The sequence below is a fragment of the Leptinotarsa decemlineata genome, unplaced genomic scaffold, assembly GCF_025532065.1.
Source record: "Leptinotarsa decemlineata unplaced genomic scaffold, Ldec_3_MD MMD2_tig00026316_RagTag_RagTag, whole genome shotgun sequence".
Classification (NCBI taxonomy): domain Eukaryota; kingdom Metazoa; phylum Arthropoda; class Insecta; order Coleoptera; family Chrysomelidae; genus Leptinotarsa; species Leptinotarsa decemlineata.
This window is the reverse complement of record NW_027412685.1, coordinates 1,916,688-1,942,985: the sequence shown is the minus strand read 5'-3', so window position 1 is coordinate 1,942,985 and position 26,298 is coordinate 1,916,688. Positions and strand designations below refer to the sequence as shown.

General features: G+C 34.2%; 1 protein-coding gene across 1 annotated transcript in view; it reads right to left on the bottom strand.

Annotated features, from left to right (window-relative positions):
• The window catches only part of LOC141485318 (uncharacterized), a 327,725-nt gene that overhangs the window by 106,322 nt on the left and 195,105 nt on the right, over positions 1 to 26,298 (bottom strand). Inside the window, exon 3 of the mRNA XM_074181794.1 lies at positions 11,751 to 12,068. Coding sequence (XP_074037895.1) covers positions 11,751 to 12,068 — 318 coding nt within the window. The remainder of the gene's footprint in view (positions 1 to 11,750; positions 12,069 to 26,298) is intronic.

Genomic DNA, 26,298 nt, shown 5'->3' with positions numbered 1-26,298 from the left:
TGGCGTTTACCTTGAGTTTCTGGGTCGGTTGTTGTCTGCGAAAAGCCGAGTTCTTATGAGCGAGGCAACATCAGCTGCCTTGGATTCTCCTGCACAGTCTCACAGACAGCGGTGATGTTTTTGGCAGATATTGCGTTTCGTCAACGTACGGGTGTTTTTTGATCGTTTACTGAGCCAGTGGACTCAAATTCATCCACCACATTGCGAATAGTCCTCTCGGTAGGACGATTATGGCGCCCGTAAAATGAACGAAGCACGTATTGATGAATGCTCTATCCGACCATGATGATTTGGCAAAGTAGATGACAACTTATTTGACAGATGTAGCTAGGACATGATGGCTATTATCAATTGTCAAAATTCGAAAGTCCCTATTAGAAGACCCTATACTCTCAGTGTCAAACACAAAACAATAGATTATACCAGAAAACTTAATCAAAAAATGGAAGTGGTTGTCACAGTTTCAGCAATTGCGATATGAACATTAAGGTACATTTCCTACACAGCCATTCAATTCATGGCGAACAACGAGAACATACATATCAAGATATTTGTATTTTATTCTGTTTTTTGGGTTTATAACTTTCCACAATCTGAAAAAGTAAAAGCTGAATCAATAGAGAATCTGCTGAAGTGTAGTAAAGGGCAAACTGAAAAGTTCACCCCGAAAAGTTACTGCGTAATATAAACTACTGGAAAATCCAATTAGTCAGTGATTTGTATTCATATATTTTTCCTGCAAATTAAAAAACTATCAATTGGAAAAATTCAATATTGGTACTGAGCTTTCCTAAGTAGTTAACTTTTCCGTTTTCCAAACCTGATGTATTCACAATAAAAATCCCACCTAAAACTGTGATAGTCCTTTCTTTTGACACAAGTCAAAATAATGAAATGTTCACATGTTACACGCGATACTCTACATGAACACACTTACTGGGTGTTTTTTGAGAATTCAGTTCAGTTAAGATTCATTTTCCGTTTTATAACCTCTCTTATTAGTAACAGCACCAGGTACGATCCATTTCAACGGAACTATTCGAAATACACTTGTTCCCAACTAAAATAATATATGCGGATTCTTTGAATTTTTTAATTTTTCCATGAGTTTCACTCCAGTCTATAGCGTGATCACCAGATGATTTTGAAATATGTTCTGCTAAGCCCTAGATCTGAGAAAAAATGACCACCGTGAATAGACACTCACATACAAAAACATTGCATATCTTATTTCAAGCCCTAATTTCATGTTTATTTCTATTTGTCTGAATCTTAATGGAGTTTTCATTATTAAATGGTATACCGGGTGTCAACGAATCTATTAGACAAGTCATAATTTCTAGACTATTAGGAGAATTGAAATGAGATTTGGTATAGTTGAATGGTATGTAGAGAGGAATGTTTTCACATATTTTTCACTTTCCGGTCACTTCCAGTTTCAGCGAAAATGGCTCCGGTTCTGAATTTTTAAATGGAACACCCTGTATATTGTAACATTTTTGGATTTCTGAGACAATTCTGGATCAGAAACTGACATTTCCGGAAGTTTTTCAGCCTACTTGATTTTTTCAGAGTCACTTTTAAAATTGCATCTAGGTGGCCATGATCGGACGTAAACTAATCTATGGACCTCAGGTGATATCAGAAAATTACAATAGCGGAGTTTCAGTGACTAGTGTGTTGAATATGAATGAGACAAGTTTACAAAATAACATTTTCGTGTCTAACTATTATTTTTCAAATGGCGACCATTTTTTGACAAGCAATTTCCGAAAAAAGGATTTTTTGACGAATCTAACGTTACTAATTCATTTGCGATTGGATCAACAAATTTAACAAATTTAACTAATAATTTCAGCGATGCACTTAGATTTTTTGCAATATCCTAAGTTCTTGACAATTCCACTATAGTAAATTTTCAAAGTGCATCCCTCCTTGTTCAAGACACATTTCAGCTCGTTCAATTGTTTCTCTCAACACGTTTTGTGACATTTGAGGCGATATACTTCTAAATGCCTGTTGAATCCTTTCTTCTAAGATTTCGAGAGTGGCTGGGGCTGTTGCATAGTAGACCCTTTCTTTTACATATCCCCAAATGAAGAAATCTAACATAGTCAGATCCGGTGAGCGGGCAGGCCACCGTACTGGACCGTTGGTTGCAATAACTCTATTATTAAAATGCTCTATTAAAAAATCAAGTACGTCTCTGCTATTATGGGGTGGTGCTCCATCTTGCTGGAAGTAAATTTTCCGTAAAAGATGATCCTCGATTTCATTTTGAAGAAAACCCAAGTATCTAACCCCTGTTAACTGACCTTGAAACAATATTGGACCAATTATTCTGTTTCCAACGATACCAGCCCAGACATTGACGCCAAACCTTTCTTGAAAATTGCCCTCTCTCATTGCATGTTGATTTTGTTGGGTCCAGTACCGACAATTCTGCTTATTAAACATGCCATTATTTGTAAACCGTGATTCGTCGGAAAATAGAATGAAGTTGATAAAATTTGGGTTAACTCTATGATTTTGAAGCAACCAATCACAAAATACTACTCTTCTATTGCCGTCGTCAGCATACAAATGTTGATGTAACTGATATTTAAATGTTCGATATCCGTGCTTTTTCAGTATTTTTCTTGCTGATTCGTGACTTATCTGCATTTCTCTACTAATTTCTCTTAAAGAAACCGTTTTGTCAACTTCTACCATAGCAAGAACGTTAATCTCAGTCTCCTCATTTATGACAAACCTCTGTTCTGCGTTTCGATTTCCCTCTTGCCTAAAACGACTCTCAACATAGGGAAAATACTGATGAGATGGGTGTTGCCGATTGGGATATCTCTGAGCATACAACTCAGCAGCTTTCCTTGAATTTCTGTGGCATTCTCCAAACAATAACAACATATCCACTTTTTCACTTTGAGTATACATTATTTCGACGAAAAATTAAACTAAAATCAACGAAAATCAAGAGAAACTTCTACTTTCTGCTCATAAAGCTTATGTCACTGTCATAACCTAGGTGAGCGTTTTGTTCTCCAAAGTGGACTTGATGGAAATAACCGCAAAATATTATGCATCATTCCTATCCATGGCACCCTTGACAAAAGTAAATGAATTTGTATCGAGTATTTTCCTCAGTAATATTTAATTTATGTTCTTATTTGTAATCCAATCGCAAATAAATTAGTATCGTTAGATTTGTCAAAAAATCCTTTTTTCGGAAAGTGCTTGTCAAAAAATGGTCGCCATTTGAAAAATAATAGTTAGATACGAAAATGTTATTTTGTAAACTTGTCTCATTCATATTCAACACACTAGTCACTAAAACTCCGCTATTGCAATTTTCTGATATCACCTGAGGTCCATAGATTAGTTTACGTCCGATCATGGCCACCTAGATGCAATTTTAAAAGTGACTCTGAAAAAATCAAGTAGGCTGAAAAACTTCCGGAAATGTCAGTTTCTGATCCAGAATTGTCTCAGAAATCCAAAAATGTTACAATATACTGGGTGTTCCATTTAAAAATTCAGAACCGGAGCCATTTCCGCTGAAACCGAAAGTGACCGGAAAGTGAAAAATATGTGAAAACTCTTCTCTCCACATACCATTTATCTGTACCAAATCTTGTTTTGATACACCTAATAGTCTAGAAGTTATGACTTGTCTAATAGATTCGTTGACACCCGGTATGCTGAAGTATTTAACGTATATTGATTCCCAAATAATCCATATATTGAAACTTTATAACACACTTGTAGAAGAAGTAATGGAATAGACTAGTTTTGGTAATAATAATTAATCAGAACAAGCTACAATGACGACAAAATGAAAGTTCATTGAGGCACTTAATGAGGTACTTAGTGTTTCCTCCCCTACCTCTAACGATAGTCTACTTCCTGCTGGGCATACTCCGCAAAAGTTCTTTGATGGTTTCTTGCGGAATTCGATTCCATTCTTTCTGTGCAGCAATTTTTGATTCTGCAATTGAGTAAGAAGCTGGATTTCGTTCTCGTATATGTCTTTTCAGGATATCATAAATATGGGATTTGCGTCAGGACTGTTTGGTGGCCACTCCACTGCCTCAAGTCCAACATCTTCAAGATATTGCAGCATGTGCATGAGCATTATCATGCATTAGCACGAAATTGTTGTAACCAAGGAAGCTGCCGTAAGGTGAAACATGCTCTTCAAGAATGTTGCGTATGTACCAGTCAGCATTCACTCTTAAATTTACCTCTATTAGCTCGGTGCGAGTGTCCCAAACAATGCCAACTCACAACATGATGGGACCACCACCAAAGCTAACGTTATGTACAAGATTACATTCTGCGAAACGTTCTCCTGATCTTCTGTACACTCGACCACGTCCCTCTGGTTTCCACAACTGTATTCTTGTCTCATCTCTCAAAATAATTTTTTCCCACTGATGTTCGTTCCAAAACTCTGGCAGGGCGTTTTGGATTTGAACAATTTTCTTTGAGTATTCATATTACTGCTTTGACACTTATGTTAACTTGTCTTGTGCTCAGAATTTTCAAATATTGGTTATCTCTGGGCGTTGTACATCTCCTACGTCCTTGACCAGGCCGCCTTTTGTACTCGCCAGTCTCATTGTATCGCTCCACAACACGAGAAATAGTCGATTGATGGATATGCAATCTCCGCGCAATATCTTCTTGTCAGCATTCCTCATTGAATAAAGTAAAAATTTTAACTTGTGTTGCACTGTTTGGAACCTTTGGTGTAGTAATGAATATTACTGAAGTTTTTTCCCAACACCAAATCGTCATTTCAATACCTCGAGGTGTTAAAATAACGTTTTGGTGTTGGAAAAAACTGACACACAAACTAATTAGCTCAAATGCGGCATCTCAATAAGAAAACTATAGAATCAAGACATAGAGTACTCGAAATGTCATTTCAACAACAATTAACAAAACAATAGACATTAATAGTGGCAAAGGCACACTATGCAAAGTTTTCAATGTGTACCATAATTTTACTAATTTAGCTATAGCGACTATGTGCAAGCATTCTTTCGTCTATACTGAATCGAAATTTACTTGAAATACTTTGGTCTGTGAACATTTTTCAATAAAAATGAATAACGTGTCAAGGAAAAATAAATTAACATGAAAAAAATTGAAAAGAAATATGCAATATTTTTGTAGGAGAATGTATAAGGAGAAGACAGATGGCAGGATCGAGGAGAGCAGAGCATATTTTGAAATTAACTGGTGATCAGGCTATAGAATACGATGAAACAAAAATCATCACGATTCCGAATAGTTATGTGGAAATGGATCGTACCTGGTTGCCATTACAAGACGAGAGAATGAAAATGGAAATATGAACCTTAACTGAACTGAATTTTTAAAAAAACATCCAGTATTGTGTTCATGTAGACTGTCGCGTGTGACATCTGGATATTTCATTCTTTTGACTGATATCCAAAGAAAGACTGTCAGGCATATCCTGTGCGAGTGCCCGGAGTTATCGTCAATAAGAGAGTGTGTGTTCGGCGAGTCTTGGCCTACACCTGCCGATATAAAGGAGATGTCTCCCAGTGACCTGCCCACCTTCCTGGAAAGGACAGGATGGACGACGACCTAGGAGGACAACTCCTCGGGAGGATGTACAATGGGTCACATGTGGCCTAAGTGCATGGGCTTACACTCACCCTCCCTACTCTACAGATACAGATACAGATCCAAAGAAAGAACTATCACAGTTTGAGGCGAGTTTTTTGTAGTGAATACAGGTTTCGAAAACGGAAAAGGATTGTTTTCCGAAACGTTAACCACTCAAGGAAACTAAGTATCAATATTCAATTTTTCCAATTGATTTATTTTTTCAATTTTTAGGAAAAATTTATAAATATCTACAAGTTACTGACTAATTGGACTTTCCAGTTGTTTATATTACGCAGTAACTTTTCGGGTAAACTTTTCAGTTCACCCCTTATATACACTTCAGCAGATTCTCTATTGATTCAGCTTTCACAGTATAAAAAATAGAAACAACTATATTGAAAATAATAGGAAGTTTGAATGTATATGAAACTAGCAGAAACAAAGTGAAAGAATGAGCAAAACACAAAACAATATTGAGACAAATCAAACGGAACCCTATAGAACAGAAAGCAGCACAAGCAAATAAACAAAAATAGATATACTCAAAAAATTTAAAAATATAAAAGAAGAGATCTAAGATCCAAAGGAACTTGAGTTAATAAACTCTTTTCTCATGTACTGTCATGATGATTATATGGAAAATCAAATAACGGTTCTATCTAGTCCAATTACCTATTTTTTAAAATGAATACTCATTTTTAGGATTTTCAAGGATTCAAAAGTCAAAACAGAAAAAAGTGAAATGAAATTATCATAAAAACGCGTTTTCTGATGCATAACGTAGAAAACACAGTGCAAATTCCGATGATGTTCCTTACGATACAACCGAAGACATAACATCATAAGACCTAAGACAACACTGACATCGAACACGTTATCTCCATTATTCATTATCATTCTGCCGGAATGCATTATTTATTTATGATCATTGATGATATTTTTTTCGATAATCATATATCTAAGTTAACAGGTTACAGGTAACTTGATATCCTCGTACAATAACGTTATGCTTCATTATTTTTTCCAAGTTATCTCCATTCAACATTAACGAGTTGATGATAATGATGATTGATATCCTCTGAAATCAAAAAGGCTGTGATACTGTGACGGTATATCTAGAAGACACTTTTATGGTGAACGAGAACAGTTTATAATGTCGTTCACACATTCTTTTCATTTCCATAACATACCAGAACTTACGCAATGAAACATATTCTTGTAGATGATAATTGATTAGTTGAATGCCAATTTTTGACTTAGAAAGAAAATAAAAGTGGATGGACCAATTTATTTAAAATATATCTGAAATTTCAATAGAAATCATAATAAAAAAAATTATAGGTGGGTGCCATTCAAAGATGCTTTAAATACGGAAATGATATGGCACTGTAGAGTGTGTGATTATGTGAATTTTTAGAAAAAGCAGTACAGTATCCTGAGGTGGGTTGAAGGGCACGACAGGAGTAAACGTAATCGCATTGCCGACTTTTCAGCCAAGGAAAGCGGCTGGACTGAGAATTTTAGGACCCAGTGGCACCTAAGGCCTGATGACTTCGACAATTGCGGAACTAGTCAAGTGTTACACCCATGCTCAATCCTTAAAGAGATGGGATGAAACAAATGGATGTAATCTTGCCAGGATCACCTTGGGTGACCCTGGGAAGCTGACGCCGAAGAAATATTTGGCAATGACCAGGAAAAATCTACGCCTAACAGAGGATTTCTGACTGGTCACTGTCATCTAAGGAAACAGCTCCATGATATGGGGCTGGTGGACACACCTCTATGCAGGATGTGTGAATAGGAAGATGAGACTGTCAGGCTTGTCCTGTGCGAGTGCCCGGAGTTATCGTCAATAAGAGAGTGTGTGTTCGACGAGTCTTGGCCTACACCTGCCGATATAAAGGAGATGTCTCCCAGTGACCTGTCCACCTTCCTGGAAAGGACAGGATGGACGATGACCTAGGAGGACAACTCCTGGGAAGGATGTACAATGGGTCACATGTGGCTCGAGTACTATGGGCTTACACTCACCCTCCCTACTCTAAAGATACAGATACAGATTCCACGCACAATGTCATCGATAGGTTTTCCAAACGAATACAAATTTTCAATAATATCTCACACACACTTTGTTTTTTTTTAATTCAAAGATAGGAAGCGTTTAATAAAAAACCCTATATAAAACGCTCTAAAACGTTGTAAAAACCAATTCGGAGAGCCACAAGAACGCAGAGCATCCTTTTGGATTACGCTTTATGAAACGGGTTTTATTACTTTGTGTGGGTCGAATGAACTGACTTGGGTATGTCGAATAGACCCACTCAAGAATATATCCAATAGTGGGTCGAATAGACCCACTCAAAGTGAGAGGGTTTATTCGACTCCCAACTCACAATTCGCGAAGGTTTATCATGGCTTACACCCATTCAATCTTGACCAAATAAATCCAGTCGGCCAGGGTGTGACTCTGCGAAACGCTGAAAGCCTGATACGTTTCGCGGCTAGGTAGGCGTAGAGTACGTGATCTGTTACCAGGGCCTGAGTTTCCAGGTGGTCTGACACATTTCAGAGAGACGTTCATCCTCTCAGGACTCTTTCAAACGGGGAGTTTCACGTCTCTCGCTCCTATACGGGAGCGTTCATCACTTCTACCTACCGCCCATTCACACCGGAAGTTTTTCAAGTTCCTGGCTCCTTGAGGTCAGTCGTAGAAGGAATCGCACGCGAGCTGTAGCCATATACTTCCTCTAACGTCTCTAACCTTGATGACAGGAACGTCAACGATCAAAAATGGATCAAAGAGCTGGTCGGTTGTAGACAGCACTAATTAACAGATCCAAATCGTAATCTGCCATGATAAATAGTGTGATGCGTCAACCTGAAGGACATCAAACAACGTAAGCCCTTTCATCACTTTCACAATGAAAAAGAAAGTCTACAACGAATAGCAATTTTTAGACGTATTGGTGAGGAGGACCGATACTAAATGGGAAACATCTGTATATCGAAAACCTACTTACAAGGGACAGTATCTGAACCAGGAATTCAACCACCATAAATCGACTAAGAGAAAAATCATCAAGACTCTAGTAGATCGTGCTATCGGACTCTGTAATACAAGCGAAAGTCTCGAAAAGAAAATAGGCATCATCAAAAATGACCTTCAACGGAATGGTTACTCCAATGTGATGGATTTATCGGATACCTTGCGAGTGCGGAGAATCATACATCGGTGAAACTAAGAGGCCATTGAAAGTTCGCATTGTCGAGCACAAGAATCTTTTCAATTTTTCATAGATTATTTCAGGGATTTGAAATCAATTGATATTATATTAGACAATGGAAATCCGAACTGATGAAATGCACCACGGAACATTGTCAACTGCCTTCAAACAAACACTAGCATCTTCAGTTCTTCAGTAAAAGTCGTCTTCACTCATTTCATAGACGAGACGTATGTTATAAGGATGATTTTCAGACGATACTGAAGACTCTGCAATATTCAAATTCCAATACATTATAGACTTCATACTGCACAGTGTGAATTTTCAACTATATTACAAAATTACGTCTTGTTGAAAATTTCAAGAAAACATGATTCAGAGCATCCCTCACACATTTTAATTTCCTATTATTTCGCTACCATCTGCATTATCTGCAGTCATATAAGTTTACAATCTGGATGCTTTTCCTGGAATAACCACCATATCTCTTGTTGAGTTCACAAAATATCACCAACCTCAGAAAGTAGTTTTCAAAATACAGTTTCATTTGGATTTTATGTAATATACCTATCTTCAAGAGTTAAAAGTACTGAATTGAGCTTCAATATGTTTTATCGATTTTTTTGAGCATTCAAACCTTCCATAATCTGAAAAAATATTAAAACTATATTGGAAAACTACATACAGTTGTAGGTTTAAAAAAATCTGTTTAAAATCTGTTTTTTCGTTAATCAGCTGTCAGGTATGTGATAACTTTTCACAAAATATCAAATACACTAAGATCTATACTCACACATCCAAAATACAACAACAGAAGGAAAAACAAAAAATTACAAGATACATTGATGAATGTAGCCATTACTACGTGGTAGAAAATCATCATGAGAATTGAAACTTTATATGTTTTTTACCACTTTTATTCGTAACTAACGTTACAGCAGTTTCGTCATATCAGGACATTTTCAAACTTATACATTAAACTGATAATGATTAATTACATTAGCCCTTATATAACACTACTATAGGTAATAACAGAGGTACTTAGCTTAATTGAGTACCTGAATTTTGTTTATCTGTGACAATGTGGATGAGCCAACTTGAAAACCGGTGAGTAAACTAATTCGATTTGATTGATTTGATCTAAACGGACATTTTCCACTAAGAAAGGGTTGCAAACTCAATTATTTGGAATCCTTGGAAATTCATAAGCATAAAAATTGCTGATGCAACCTGTTAAATGATCAAATCGATCTAGTATAGTAATCAGTTTTCAAATTGGCGTATCCACATTCTCATAGATAAACAAAATTCAGGTACCTACTCAATTAGCTAAGTCCCTCTGTTATTCCCTACAGTGGTGTTATTTAAGGGCTAATGTAATCAATCATTTTTACTTTAATGTACCTTTTAGTTTGAAAATGTCCTTATAGGACGAAACTGCAGTAACGTTAGTTATAAATAAAAGTGGTAAAAACATAGAAGGTTTCAATTCTCATTTTTGATGATTATGAGATACCTTATTCTCGTAGTTATCATAACGTTTAGTACAAGACCAATAAAAGCCGTTTGAATGAACATCGAAATAACATCAGAACATTGTTAGAAATTAGATGAAGAAAATCGAGTTGGACGGAACAGAGAATGATTGCCAATGAACCTCACTCTAGGAGACGTAAGCTAAAAGATTCGGCGTGTGTTCTTTCATTTCGAACAGCTCCTTAGAAATGGATCGTCGTGAAAAAGGGTATGGATAGTGGTTAAGTTGCAATATTGCGATATTGTCATTTTTCACATTTCAGAATCCAAGAAAAAACTGCAGCATCATTAGATTTTTTCCACACACCTCATGCTTTATAAAGCTCAGATCAGACCTTGTTTGGGGTATTATTCTCATGTATGGAGCTCTACCCCCAGACATACCCTGAATTTGCTGGATTCCATCCAGAAAAGAGCCATCCGCCTGATTGGAGACGCGAACATCACGTGCAACCTTGATAGCCTTCAGAGAATGGTTGGAGATTTGTCCCTCTTCTATAGATACTTTCACGGGAAGTGGTAAAATTACTTGGCACATTTGATTCCACCAAGAGCCGTACATATCAGAATAACGCGACAAACTGTGGTTGCTCATCGTTTTGAGGTTCACCTCAGTACACCTCGAACTTGACTGTTTGAGAACTCTTTCATCAAGTCAACTGCGTTTATGTGGAATAAACTTTCTGAGGCATTTTTCCAAATAGATTCAATCTCCAGCGATTCAAGTCCAATGTGAATCGCTACTTTCGCACAAGCATCACTCCGAGAGCGTCTTAAGGATTTTTCTGTAGTGCTTGTGTTTTGTCCTTGAGAATTAAAAAAAACCGAAGATGGAACCAGATTTTAGCCTGCGAAACGTTAAGATGGGTATCTATATAACATGTTAGCTTTTTTTTCAATTGGCGAAATTAATAAATACGACAAGATACTGATGTATAGTTCTCCTTTACAATTTTAATATTGTAGAGGGCGACAATACCCAAAAGAGGACGATTTTCTTCACAAAAAAATTACTTTGGTTCAATATTTCAACTTTCATATTTGATGTCAATGGAAACAAATGGCAAAAAGGATCCTGTGCCTATCGGTAGCAGTTGTGATACATTTTTCAGAGTTACACTAAGGAAGAGTTGAATCAGAAAATGAAATATAAATACATATAAACCAAAGTATACTCGACACTAATATGTTATAGTAATATCAATTAGATAAGCCTGAAGGAGTTATTGTACAGTTGAACACGTGTTGAACTATTATGCGAAAATCACACATCACTAATAAATTAATTCGTAGTTTCTATTCAATATTCGATATCAAAACCTATTTCGTGTCAAATAAAAACATTACCTTTCAGTATGGTTCAACTCCCACTCATGGGCAGCTTCCTTCATTTCTCTATGCCTCCTCTTACATTCTTTCCTGAGCTGAGTATAATTCATCCAAAGAAATTCATTGGGTAATTTTTCGCCATCCAGAGATTTCACCGTGACGTTAGAGGTAGATATCAAATCACTTAAATCTTTCTTAAAATTAAATAGGAACGATTTTGTTTGGTTCTTATCGAAGCCAAACTCACAGTCTATTAGTTGATCGCCATCTTCGTAGATTAGTTGTACTATGCGGTTACCCTGTGTCAGCTGACGAAATCTGAGGCCTCTTTTAGATCTGAAACAAAAAATGTTATTTGAAGGTATGAATGGATATTCTTGTTTTAATTTTTTCCAGTGGAGAAAGCTTTTGTTATCAAACATCAGAAATTGACTTGGTGTAATGCCCTTCATTATTAGTTCGACGTTTCGATTGATATTCGATGCAGTATAGGTAGGTTGATGGACGGATATTTTTTCCACTGATTCCCACTATAAATAATAAGAAATATAGAGAAGGTTCGACTGTAGAAAAGTTTACAATTTTTGGGTTTTGTTGAACGATATCGAAAATCGACTCTAGCTCTAGCTCCGATAAGAGGAAAAAACTGGAAAATTACAAATTATATGTTGCTGTATTCCATATATTTGCAGGAATATCATTCATTCATCAAACTCTGCAATGAAAGCAAGAAATTTATCCACTCATAAACCATCTACATGATATCGAAAATGTCAATTCATACTCAATATAACAATTAATCATCCGAAGTGAATATAATCAAAAAAGTGAGTATAGAACTTGAACTATGTATGCCGATTTGAAAGACTAAGACTTCTTCCCTCTCTCTCCTTTTTTTCCTCTACTTTTTTCTTTTTTTTCTCTCTCTCTTGTTTAGTTTTCTTTTCTTCAAGGCTAGAACAAGATAAACAGTACCCTTCCGGTACATTGTTGGTTCTAGCCTTATTTGTAGTTTTTTTTAATCATTTTCATAGATTGGATATTTATTGTATTTAAATATAATAAGGAACTACAAATAAATATTATTATTATTATTATTATTATGAATAATGAGATTGCTCGCGTTCAGCCCATTCCCCACAAGTGCAAGAATAATCTTTCAAATAAATATCACCATATCCTCAGATATTCGGGAGGCTTCAACATCTTGAGCGATCATCAATATGACTTTCGAAAACAAAGATCAACAGGAGACCTTATATCGTATGTCACCCATATTTGGAGTAACGCAATCGAGAAACATGGAGAATCAAGAGCTGCTGTGCTTGATATTTCTAAAGCCTTTGACCGTGCTTGAAAATATATATGCAGGTAGGTACTTTGTATAGCGTAAATAAGCAGGAATTTTCACACCCAAGGGGGAAAAATAGGGGTTCAAAGATTGTATTGAATTTCGTCAGTTCTGAAGTTGGAAACCTAGAGTTTTTGAGTTAATCAGAAATATTGTAACTATTTGTTTGTAATGGTCTGTCACGAAATTCAATGTGACAATACAAATTCTAGACGGGCGAAGTCGCGGGCAGCAACTAGTATAAATATATAAGAACTATAAATTTACATATACATATGAACATACATATAGGTCCCAAATTGGTAAATACCGTGATATTAAATATAAAATAAAGAAATAAAAATGTGAAAGTGTAAAATTAAAGATTGAAATATTTTTGTAATGCATAAGCTTCAGCCAAAAACAAACCTTTTTGTGATGTTTTGAATTTGTGAGTATTGAGGCCTTCATCGGACCAGGAAAGTTATTATATATTTTTACCCCAGCATATGTTGGCGATTTTTCGAATTAATCATAGAATCATATCCTCCATAGATGCTCCAACTATACCAAAGGTTATGTTATTAGTAAAATTAATGCGATAAAAGCACCTATCAATATTCAGTGTGAGAGGTCATTGAGAAAGAGTAAGAAAAGCAATGGCCCCTGAATTGAACCCTGCGCTACTTCAACATCTACTGTATATTTATCTGACTCAACACCATCCAATTGTACAACTAATTATCTATTCGTTAGGAATGAAATACAGTCAAAAATATTTTCTCTAATACGAATATTATACAGTTTGGAAGCCATAAACAGTCAAAAATTTTTGACAGGTCAAAGAAAATCCTGCCACGTGTCTTATCTTATCTATATTTCTAGATATGAAATCAACAAAAAAATAGTTGAAGATCCTGTTGACCTGTCAATGCGAAATCCATGCTGAAAATCGAATAAATGTTATGACTCATTAAAAAATTCATGAGACTTTTTGATTTTTTTCTAATATACTGAGAGGACTAATCAGTCTATAATTATCCGTATCTGATCTATTATCACTGTAGTGTAGTTTAGATAAATATATAGATAGTTACTTTTATTAACTATGTACGTACATGCCATAGAATACGTCCACTAATAAAAATATGAAAACGTAAATATGATGAAAACACATGAGACAAATATATTCGTACTATATAATCAGTAAAATTAATCAACAGGTAAAGAAATCGACAAATTTCAAAGAATAAAATAAAACACATTTTCTTGGTGATATTGTTTCCGACCAACTCTGTTGAAACAGTTGTTGCGATGAAAAAAGTCTTTGGTGAGTGGATGCCTTCCCTATTTTCTGATTTTGATTTTTTTTTTATTATTTTTCTCTTTAATTTAATTTTTGTTCAATTGTTCTTTTTTTACTTGTATTTTATTTCACTATTATTTCATCTCAGGTTTTTTTGCTTAATATAATTGTTATTTTCAGCTATTCATTTTTAATTCTTCTTTTTTAGTTGTTTCAGGGATTTCAAATCATTTTATATAGTAGACAATGTTCTGGCGATGCATTGAATTTATTGGAGCCTCTGGAGACACCCTACATTTTGTTTTATGAGAGAAAGGACATTGTTGGATCAAGATCTTCAGATGATGTGGTGCTGCAGGTTTTTCCGGGTTTTCCTGCAGCTGAAAAAGCAAATGCGCCACTGGAATCAATGAAGTCGCCCCGGAGCGCCAATTAATTTTTATTGTTGTATTTATTTTATTTTTATCGTTGTCTTAAAACATAAAATAAACATTTTGAGGTCATTTTAGTTTGCCACAGAACGTTTGAAATCCTGCCTGAATAAATACAGAAGGTTACGTCCTTTGATAACACACAATTCTTGGACCAAATGATCACTTACTTGATTTCGAATAAATCAGAATATCAGGTACAGGGATTAACGAACAACCTAATGATAGGTAATTGAATTATTAGTGAATAAATATAATAAAAGCAAAAAACATGTTGCTGCTATCAAGCAACACACCTCAAAAAATTCAAATATAATCGTGAATGTTCATTAGTTGTTGGGAGGATTTTTACAAAATTAGTGTTTGTTAAAGGAATATGAATCATGGGTATTTTACTAATCTGATCTTTAACCATCAAATCACACAATCTTTCGCATTTAAAATGAATGTACTGAACTTTCAGATTTCACTTGTTGATGGTAGCTATATCATTTTGAGTTAAGTAACAATACAATCTTATTGTATTTTATGTCGCCTGGATCAGGAATATGTTCATCTCATTGTACCTATTTCTATTTCAGTACTCAGAGACAATCAAATTTATATTTCAAAAGACCCTAAATGAAGCACTAACGAATTCATATTCAGCAGAAATTGCTCAAATTTTGGTATCACACGGTATAATTAATGCCTTTTCCTCAGTATCATAGTTAACATATTTTATTTACAGTACAGGGATTGAATAGAAATGATCAGTTATTACCAATTTTGGGACTATCAATATATATATTTCTAATCGACACTCTAGACGAATTCTTTTACAAAATGTCAAAGTCATCAACTTCATTTTGATAGTGATAAAACACCTTTTCAGCCAACCTGTTTTATATTCCAAGAAGGATGATCTTTAACTACCCCAAAAACCTCCTTGTAACCCTGACCACAAATGATATGTCGACTTAAACAAACAAATCATCACTTCAGCACATCCTATAGACCCTTGTTTCTTCTTCTTTCGGATTTACATACAATAATATCTCACATTAGAATTCCTCACAGATGTAGAAATGAGTTAAACAGTGGCTTTTAGATAAAATTATGGAAATATAGCTGTAAAGCAGGTAAGAGAACAACCACAACCCTGTTCTGTTTCAAGGGTTGGGCTGAAAAGGATGATATATTGCATTATAATAAACCGACATATTTGATGATGATATCTAGTTCGTAATAGCATACCTGTAATCCTCGTAGATGTGGAAGTTATTTACAAAGATTTGTTGAGAAAATCAGAGATATCAAAGTAATCCACAGATTAAATGAATTTTTCACCGACATTCTCGAAAGTACCTACTTAATAGGAATATGATATTCAAATTTACTCGAATAAGGTTAATTTAGGTTGATTACCCCATATTTATTTTGTGTATGATTATTAGTCAAAAGGAATCAAAGCAAATATATATTCTAACATAAAAAACAAAGTCGCAAAATCGTCTTAGTTACACCAATTATATAACAAATCAAGTAATTTAAAAATAAACTATTCAACAAGATGCATAGATCATACAAAGAAGTAACTTTCAGACAAAAGCCCTCTTGAAACAACTACTTCCATATAAACATAGAAATACACAAAAAAAAATCTTTCGAAATAACAATTTTATATGAACATTTCAAATTTTCTGCATAACAAAGGTGTGAATATTGATTTCAAAACCAACAAAAACTTAGGCATGCACATTAAATATAACAAAGATAAAAGTTCAGTGTCAGAAAAATCAGGAGTGTATAAATTATCATGTGGGTCATGTCCGATGTGTTATATAGGTCAAACTGAAAGAACGTTCAAAGTCCGCATAAAAGAACACAGACAGATTTTCCAGGATGGAAAAATGAACTCCACATATGTCACCCATTTAATCACAGAGGGACATAAGTTCAACCATGAATTTAAGACCCTTCATTTCCAGAAGAAAGGTTTGAAAGTTGACCTGTTGGAGACTATGGAAATAAACAAATCTAAAAACAATGAATATCTTATGAACGATCAAACTGAACTGAATAATTTCGGAAATTTAATTTATTCATAAAGTTGATGAATTTATATCTGACCTTTTCAGGTAGATTCATCCAATAGAAAGTAGGCACACAAGTAGGTAATATGTTAGAGTATAAAATAATTGTCATTCAGAAGTAACTTATTATTTTACGCTTGAGAAAGCTATTATATAGTGAAACATGTGTTGCGGTTTTTGTAAAACCCTTTACAGTAATAATAATAATAACAATAAATGGTCTTTATTTTTATCTTGGCGGAGTTTAGCTTACGCTATTCTACCACTCAACCAAGAATATTTTTATATATGAGGGTATTGATAGTGATACAGTAACATAACTGAAAACTAGCACCTAATCTAGGTGTTAACATCATATGACAAAAGTATATAAAGGTAAATTAATTACACAAAAAAACATGATGTAAAATGCATTAGGTAACAAATTTAGGTTTAATTTAATTTAATTTGATTCAATCCATTGTTTACCAAAAAAGATAGTGACTTCAATTCTTCAGGATATAAGTTGGACTGGGCTACAGAGAAAGACGTTCAAAAAAAGATAGAGAGTGACGCGGGAGGGTAAGCATATTGATGTTACGAAAGTTTGTAGAGTGGTACTAGTGACGTGGAGTAATTTTGGAGTAGAGATAATCTAGAAATTAGTTTCTCAATGACTTATGAACGAAGCAAACAAGGAGGTGTTTCCTTTTATTTAACATTTTCATCCACACAAAATTCTTTAAAAATGTTGTTACATGATCCCTTCGTTTCAGAGAAAATATTAATCGGGCACAGGCATTCTGAAGTTTTTGGATTCTGGAAGAAGTTTCTTGATCAAGCACGGTCCATAGACAATATCACCGTAGTTGAATTTTCAGATGTTTAGTCAAGTAGTGTCTGTTTGGGTATAGATGTTTTAGTAAACCATATGCTCTCGGAATCAAAGAGTAAATATGGCTAATGAATCTCAGATTGTAATCTAATGTCAACCCCAAGCATTTTATTTGATCGCTATATACCAATTTGTGATCATTGATAAAAATTGAGGAATTATCTATGGCCCTACTCCGGTCCCTCTTATTATTATGATGATTTATTTGGGTTGATGTTCAAGCAGTAATTTCTTGATATTTTCAATAGGTCATCTATATCTTTTTTTGGGAAAGAAAGTTTTTGGCTTTCTACTACTCCATCTGATACAAAAAAAGGGATGAGAGAATCTTCCAAAGAAAGGAAGGAAGTAATCAATTTGAAACTCTATACATGAATGTGTAGATCATGCAAAGAAGTAACTTTCAGACACAAACTGAAAGAAAGTCCTCCTGAAACAGCTACTTTCATATAAACATTGAATTACACGAAAAAAAATAATTCTTTCGAAACAAATACTTCTATATGAACACTGAATTATACAGAAGATACTTTTCTCTACTCAGTTTGTATTTCAAACATTTGTTGTGGAATAAGAATCAGATATCATTCACATGAGTTCTACTTTGAATGAATGGTAATAAATTGTACTCATATAGAACACTGTCACCCTCACTGGTATACACCGATGTTTCGCCTTAAGACACTTGCCCTAAGGCTCTTCAGTACCAAATTGGATAACATTATAGAAAATACACACTTCATTCATGAATTACGATTTTGCATGTCACGGAATAAGCTTGATCTGCTTATGTCATCGATGACATCGTAATGACATTCATTCACTATAATGTTATCCAATTTGGTACTGAAGAGCCTTAGGGCAAGTGTCTTAAGGCGAAACATCGGTGTATACCAGTGAGGGTGATAGTGTTCTATATGAGTACAATTTATTACCATTCATTCAAAGTAGAACTCATGTGAATGATATCTGATTCTTATTCCACAACAAATGTTTGAAATACAAACTGAGTAGAGAAAAGTATCTTCTGTATAATTCAGTGTTCATATAGAAGTATTTGTTTCGAAAGAATTATTTTTTTTCGTGTAATTCAATGTTTATATGAAAGTAGCTGTTTCAGGAGGACTTTCTTTCAGTTTGTGTCTGAAAGTTACTTCTTTGCATGATCTACACATTCATGTATAGAGTTTCAAATTGATTACTTCCTTCCTTTCTTTGGAAGATTCTCTCATCCCTTTTTTTGTATCAGATGGAGTAGTAGAAAGCCAAAAACTTTCTTTCCCAAAAAAATTAATCACTCCTAAAAATATAACCCCTTCAAGTCATCTATATCATTATTCAAAAAGTGTTCAACGGATAAAAATTCATCGATTTTCACGGAAAAAATCAGATTGGTGTCATCAGCATAGGTAGGTATGCATTTGAAAATTCTTCAGTATTTTGGAAAAATCAGAAGTGTAAATAATAAATAGGAGAGGTGCAAGTATGAAGCTTTGAGGTGCCCCTTACGTTGAGTTCTGATGATGAGTTATTATTGATGAGAACACGCTGTGTTCTATTACTGAGGAAAGATTTTGAAAAAGACTGACTTTTCTCATCGAATCCGTAATAACAAAGTTCTGCACATAGTAAAGTAAGGTTCTTAGTATCAAATGCTTTCTTATAATCAAGTGAAACTAAAAGAGTTACTTCATTCTCATCATATGGATGTATAATACCATCGGTAATATTAGAATGAGCACTTGTGGTACCATAATTTTGTCTAAAGCCAGACTGCGTGATGGGGAGAATGCGGTTATTATTGACAAAGGTATATGTTTGTTCATAAACTGCTTTTTCGATTACTTTTGAGAGTGACGGTAAAATATTAATAGGTCTCAAGTCATTGAATGTTTCCAGTTTGGATATTTTATTGATAGAAAGTAATAGCGATTTTTTACAAATATTGGGATAAATTCCATTTTCTATACAATTGTTTACAATGAAAGTTATAATGGGTGTGATATAGGGAGTGCACCGCATTAGATTTCATATTTCGAAGAATATTTTCCACTTGTTGAGCATTGACGTTATCAAGACTCAAAGTCGCAGTATTATTGAATTTATTAGAAAATCATACAATAAACTGTATTAATAAGTTTTGTAGACAATATAGTATACAAAAGGTGAAAAATTTCAAATACATGGAACACTGTCATCCTCAATGGGATGTTTCTAGTAGTTACTAATCGTTAACACTCTCATGCAGTTAGACAAAGAATTCGGTCATACGTGGTTGATCCTTTTTGACTAAATTTATGACTTGACTGATTAATAATTCACCTATCACTAGTCCCGACAAAACTTTTATTTGTTACCAACGTTACTGCAGTTTCGTCCTATAAGAACATTTTCAAACTAATATAATTAACTGAAAATTAACTGATAATATTAGCCCTTATATATCTAAACAGCACTGTAGGTAAAACAGACGAATAAACTCAATTGAGTACCTGAATTTTGTTGACCTGTGACAATGTAGGTAATAACACACGACTAAACTCAATTGAGTACCTGAATTTTGTTTACCTGTGACAATGTGGGTACCCTAATTTGAAAACCGGTGAGTGAACTAAATGGATTTCATCATTCAGCAGGGGTTTCATCCGCAATGCTTATGCTTATGAATTTTCAAGGATTCCAAATATTTGAGTTTCCAACCCTTGCTTGTATAGTGCAAAATTACCCATATCGTTTAGATTCGGAAACTTGTGGTTACTTTCCAAGAAATGGTTTGAAACATCGAAAGGTTAGAAACTCAATAGTTTAAATCCTTGGAAATTCATTATCAAAGCTAATTGACGAAAATCCACGAATTACGGTTTGAACTGCTTGACCATCCGCCTTATTCACCAGATCTAGTCCCAAGCGACTTCTTTTTGTTCTCTCATCTAAAAATTGCGCTCGGAAGACGGAGATTTTCGTCGCCGAGTACTATTTGGGCCGACAGGGTGTGTAGAGTTAAAAGGAGACTATGTTGAAAAATGAAATAAAACTGAAAACTGTCTTTGTTAGATCGAAAAGTTTACAGACAACCTCGTAGAAAGTTAAGAACTTTCTTTCCCGATAATATCTCATGATATTTCGTAGAAGACCTTTTCGGAGAGGACACAAGATAATTTACTTTTTTATTCACTAGATACACATATTGGCAATCTACAACTGAACACAAGTAAGATTTCCTTATATAGTATATCTCGATATTTTATTGGATATTTAAATGGGATTTCAACTAATTAGAATATCAGTTCCATCTTAAAAAGCAGGGAGGTTCGATAACACCCCTTTGAATCCATAGAAAAGAAAGCAAGTTGTACAACTCAATAACACACAACCCTGTCGGTAGAAATACAAAAGAAAGAATGACTGAGGGGTTCAGCTTAGTTGGAAGCATCGGATTAAAATAATATGCTGTCACACCTCTTTAAGGCGTTATTGTGTGAAAGAATGTGATTGTACTCTGGTGCTTTTATTTTAATATCAAGGCGTAAGTTACTGTCATTCGTAGACTAAAAGAAGTAATAATTAAGTACGCAATTGTTACCGAATATTTACACACGGAAGTCTGGTCTAAATTTTAAGAAAATCATTTGTTTGAAGAAGGTGTTTCGTTGAATGACAGTGGGCTGAATTCAAAATTGTCTGAAAATTCAAAAATTCCTGGGAATTGTAAAACAAGAATTCAATTGGTTAAAAGAGGAGGGCCTGATTATTAAGTTGAAATACAGTGTTTCATGCACAACTCTATCAAGAATAGTCAAGAAAGGTAACATCAACAGGACGACTTACGTCAAGTTTTTAGACAATTGATTTCTAAAAAGATATGAAATGGTAGACCCAACTCTAAAAAATCCATGACCAGCTCCGTTATTATTTTAATTTGTTTCCAGTTTGAAAAATGGAAAAGGCAATTTTTTTCTTGATGGATACATCAATGAATTGTGTGAAAAAAAGGTGCGATTCATGATTGTCAGTTTGGAATCAGCACTACCAATCAATATTTCGTTTTACAGTTATAAATTTCGATTTCCAATGTTCTCATAATTTCTCTTCCAGATTACGAGGGTGGAATGATTACCAGTTGGTAATCAGTTGAAGATAGTTCTTAAAATTCCCAACCAAAAATGTTTGCAACATCAATTGGATTACTAACTACTGGTTAACTGGCTATTAGTAACTACTGGCCTTGCGATAGCAAGACTGAGACACGCAAGATAGAAACCAGAGGCTGCCAGCTATATGAAGGGGTCAGTGTCAGAGCTATGGAGTCTCATCAAAGAGCCAGACATGAGCTCTAACAACCAAGAAGCATCACAATAGATCTGAAAAGGTCGCAGTGAATCAGGCCATGGGCTAGCTACCCGACAATCTAATCTAATCTAACTACTTCTAGCCCGGTCAAATTAGACTAAAAAATAAGAGTGAAGGTACATAAATTTACAACAAGCTGCAAATGCGTGTAATTGTTCAAAGCATAGTTAAAAATAAGATTTTGAAATTCCGAATGATTGCGATGCCTGGAAAAAAATTTATTCGAGGTCAAAGGTCAAAAATCTCGAAAATAATTGTTTTTTTGCGATTTTCAGGAAAACGGCAAGTTTTATCATAAAATAACTTCAGATTAAAATTCTAGACCATAGAATTCTCTACAAAAAATGTATCGATACTTTCAATCGCTTTTATAATTTCCAACCCCTCCTAATATATTTATTATACAAGTTTTCAATTTGACAGAATCACAACAGACATGTGGAATAGGCCTACTGGAGAAACCACTGTTAAAAAAAACGCGCTGAGTACACTACCTCATAGGTGGCGTGAAAACGTGTGCATATAATGACGATTACAACTTTCACAACTTTTTGACTCATCGTATCTCAGAAACGGTGGCTCTAAAAAAAAGTATTGAAACATTTTTTGTAGAGAATTTTATGATCTACAGTTTTTATCAGAGGTTATTTTATGATAAAACTTACCGTTTTTTTTCGAGATTTTTGACCTTTGACCTCAAATAAATAAATCGGAATTTTAAAATCTTATTTTTAACTATGTTTTAAACAATTACACGCGTTTGCAGCTTGTTGTGAATTTATTTACCTTCCAATGTCTAGATTGACCGGATTATTCATTGTTTCAATTCAGGGAAAAAATAAAATTCTTGTGTCGAGAGTACCTCGAATATACTGTATATTTTATACACTAGCGACCCATCCCGACTCGCACGGGTGTAAAGCTGATAATAAATATACATATAAAAGCGCGTGCGATCGCTGATAATCATAGTGTTATAGAGCGGACACGCGCCACCGCCCCCCAAGCCGGTACCGCCTCAACCGCTATGACCCTGCATTTTGAATCTGTAATAACTTCGAAAATATTCATTTAAATCACATGCTGTAAAGAGATATGTTGACCTATATTGAATGCACAATGTATTTTAGGTACCCAATTGGATAATGATCAATGGTGCATTGCTTAAGAAAAATAAAGGATTAAAAATGGTTATCGTGGGTTATCTCTAAGAAATAAACATATACCATCGTGGACTTTTTTGTAGAACTTTTTAAGGTCTACTCTCTATGTATTATTGAAAACGCACCAAAATCCGTTGCGTAGTTTTAAAGATCTAAGCATACATAAGGTCAGACAGCGGGAAGCGGCTTTGTTTCACATTATGTAGTGATAATGTCTCAACATCTTTATCACTTCTGTATTTATGCCAAAGTTGAATTGAAACCGAAAATGGAACTGACGCATATTACATATTACAATCTACGAGTACTTTTCGAAGCACCCTCATATATAGGCAAACGTACCAAATATCCTGTCCTTATCGTCATTGAATCCGTTACCTTTCCCAAGTGAAAATAAATAGACCTAGACCTACTTTATGTTTATTTCTCTAACAGTAATTAAACACTTGAAAAGTTAAAATATTCAATGTGGTACTAATAATTTCGTTTTTACTCCTTCATCTAGACAGCAATTCGAACGCGGTACGAACTTTTATTGTCGTCCGTATTTATAATTTTGAATGTTTTTTCGTAACTTAGTAGTAATCATGTGTAATTTATTATAAACACTGAATATCAGTAGTTCGTATATGTTTCATCATAATTTTTAATGTTTTATTTATTTACAATAACTGTATAATTACAATGGCAGCACATGATTCTGTTATGAAGGGTTCGAACTTACCGTACGAAGGAAATCGAATGTATAGCTTAGAAGTTTAGGCATTTTCTGCTGCTTTAAGTTCCACGGTGTTCTATGAAAAGCTAGTATTACATTTTAGTTGAACTAAAATTTAGTATTATGGGAACATCTTTCTTTATTATTTCATTTCAGGGGAGTGTTCAATGTAAATATGAGAAATTCTAACAGTATACTAAACATTAACAAAATAATAATGATTTGATTATATATTAAAAATAAAGTTATATTTTTGAGAATTCTCGTACCTGAAAATTACATTGATCAAATGTAAAACTACTATGAAAAATAATGATAGATTTTGATGTTCATATAAGAAGCCCTGTCCATTATTTCTTTTTCAAGAAATTCTGAATCACACCATCTTAAAATAGCCTCTACGATGAAACTTATGTAAACACGTGTTGCAATTTTGTAAACTATCTATTTTGAATACATAATAGAAAGAATGATTTTGGAAAAATATGTACTACAGTTGGAAAAAAAAAATATAATGGAAATATAAGAGACGAATGGAGTCAATTAATTATAGATGGAATATAAAAATAGGGATAGAGGAAATTATGTTTTCCAAACAAAGAAAGACTTTTTTAAAAACTTTATTTAACAATTATTCAGTGAACCTTAGGGCAGAACCTTCGGCTGCACAATAAATGGAGTCAACTTACTAACTGTTTGAAAAACATAATTGGCGCAGTCGGAAGGATTAGAGAAGGCAGAACTGAAGCAGATTCGCTGTCCCTGACCGTTGGTTTTAACCATTCTCTAAATAATATCGAACTATTTGATAGTGTTAATAGTGACTTTTCATCGCAAAAATCATTTTTTAATAAACGCTCTATTCGCATAATATCGAAGTTGAAATTACTTTGATATTTTTAAAAACGGAAGAATTTTCAATTCTTTTGAAAAACATGTCCCTTACTTCAGAACAAGTAAATATTCAAACACCTACCATTCAAGCGGCAAAAGCTATCGCAGATTTTTTACCTATATTTTCAGGAGATACTTGTCAATTAGAAAGCTTCATTAGAAGATGTGATAACTTTTTCAATAATTACGGTCATATAAATGACAATAATTTAAATGATTTTACATTTAATGCAATTTGCTCGAAATTAGGAGATGACGTTTTTAATTTCCTAATATGTAGACCTGACCTGACCACCTGGCCTTTAGTTCGCACAGCTCTAAGATAACATTACGGAGATAGAATCGACAGACAGACACTAAGCCGTGATTTTCTCCATCTAACAATTAACAGAAATGAAAATATATTAGACTTCCTTGAAAGAATAAAACAAAGGAAAACGCGACTTGAAATTAAAATTACTTCAGATTTATCAGTTCCCGAACCACGTAAAGCTTTGTTGATGGAACAAGCAGAAGGAAATGCTCTTGATATCTTAATGGCAAATTTACTCGACATTAGAAACCCGCAAAACTCAGCACAAGCTAGTGAAGTTGTTTATAGATACTTTCATAACGAACAAAGAATAAATTCATTACAAAGTGAAAACAGAAACAGATCACGAACTAATAATTACACAAACAGAGACACATAAAAATAACAATTTCCGCCAACCTGATCAAAATGTAGATCAACATCAACAAAGACAGTCACAAAATTTTTATGAACCTTGAAATATTAGACAAACTTTCCCTAGTGAACCAATAAATATTCAACCGCGAGAAATCCCACGTCAATGCCCAAGTTTTCGGTAAACTTAAAAACGTATTTGACCCTATAAATTCTCCTAAACCTACAAATAAACCTATACCTATGTCAACTACTTCTCGTATACCCACTACAAATAATCCTACCGACTGCGCCAATTATGTTTTCCAAACAAAGAAAAGACTTTTAAAAAACTTTATTTTACAGTTAGTAAGTTGACTCCATTTATTGTGCAGCCGAAGGCTCTGCCATAAGGTTCACTGAATAATTGTGAAATAAAGTTTTTAAAAAGTCTTTCCTTTGTTTGGAAAACATAATTAGGAGCATGCTGTAATGTCACTGAATTTGAAATAATACTCATTACAAATAAAGAAATCTTCATATATTTGAAGGAAGAATTGTCTGATCTGGCAATATTTTCTAGAAAACTTATCATTTATCACACAAGATTATGAAAGTTGGTCTCTCTCTATGTACGTGCAGTGTTGTTATTAAACGAAGTTCTCAATGAGATACCGCAAATGGATTAACAGTGACTTCTTGTCTGCAATCTTTCTTGTTTTCAAAATATCGGATCTTTTTCAAGGTCGGCCGAATTAAATTCGGTTTCAACTAATTTA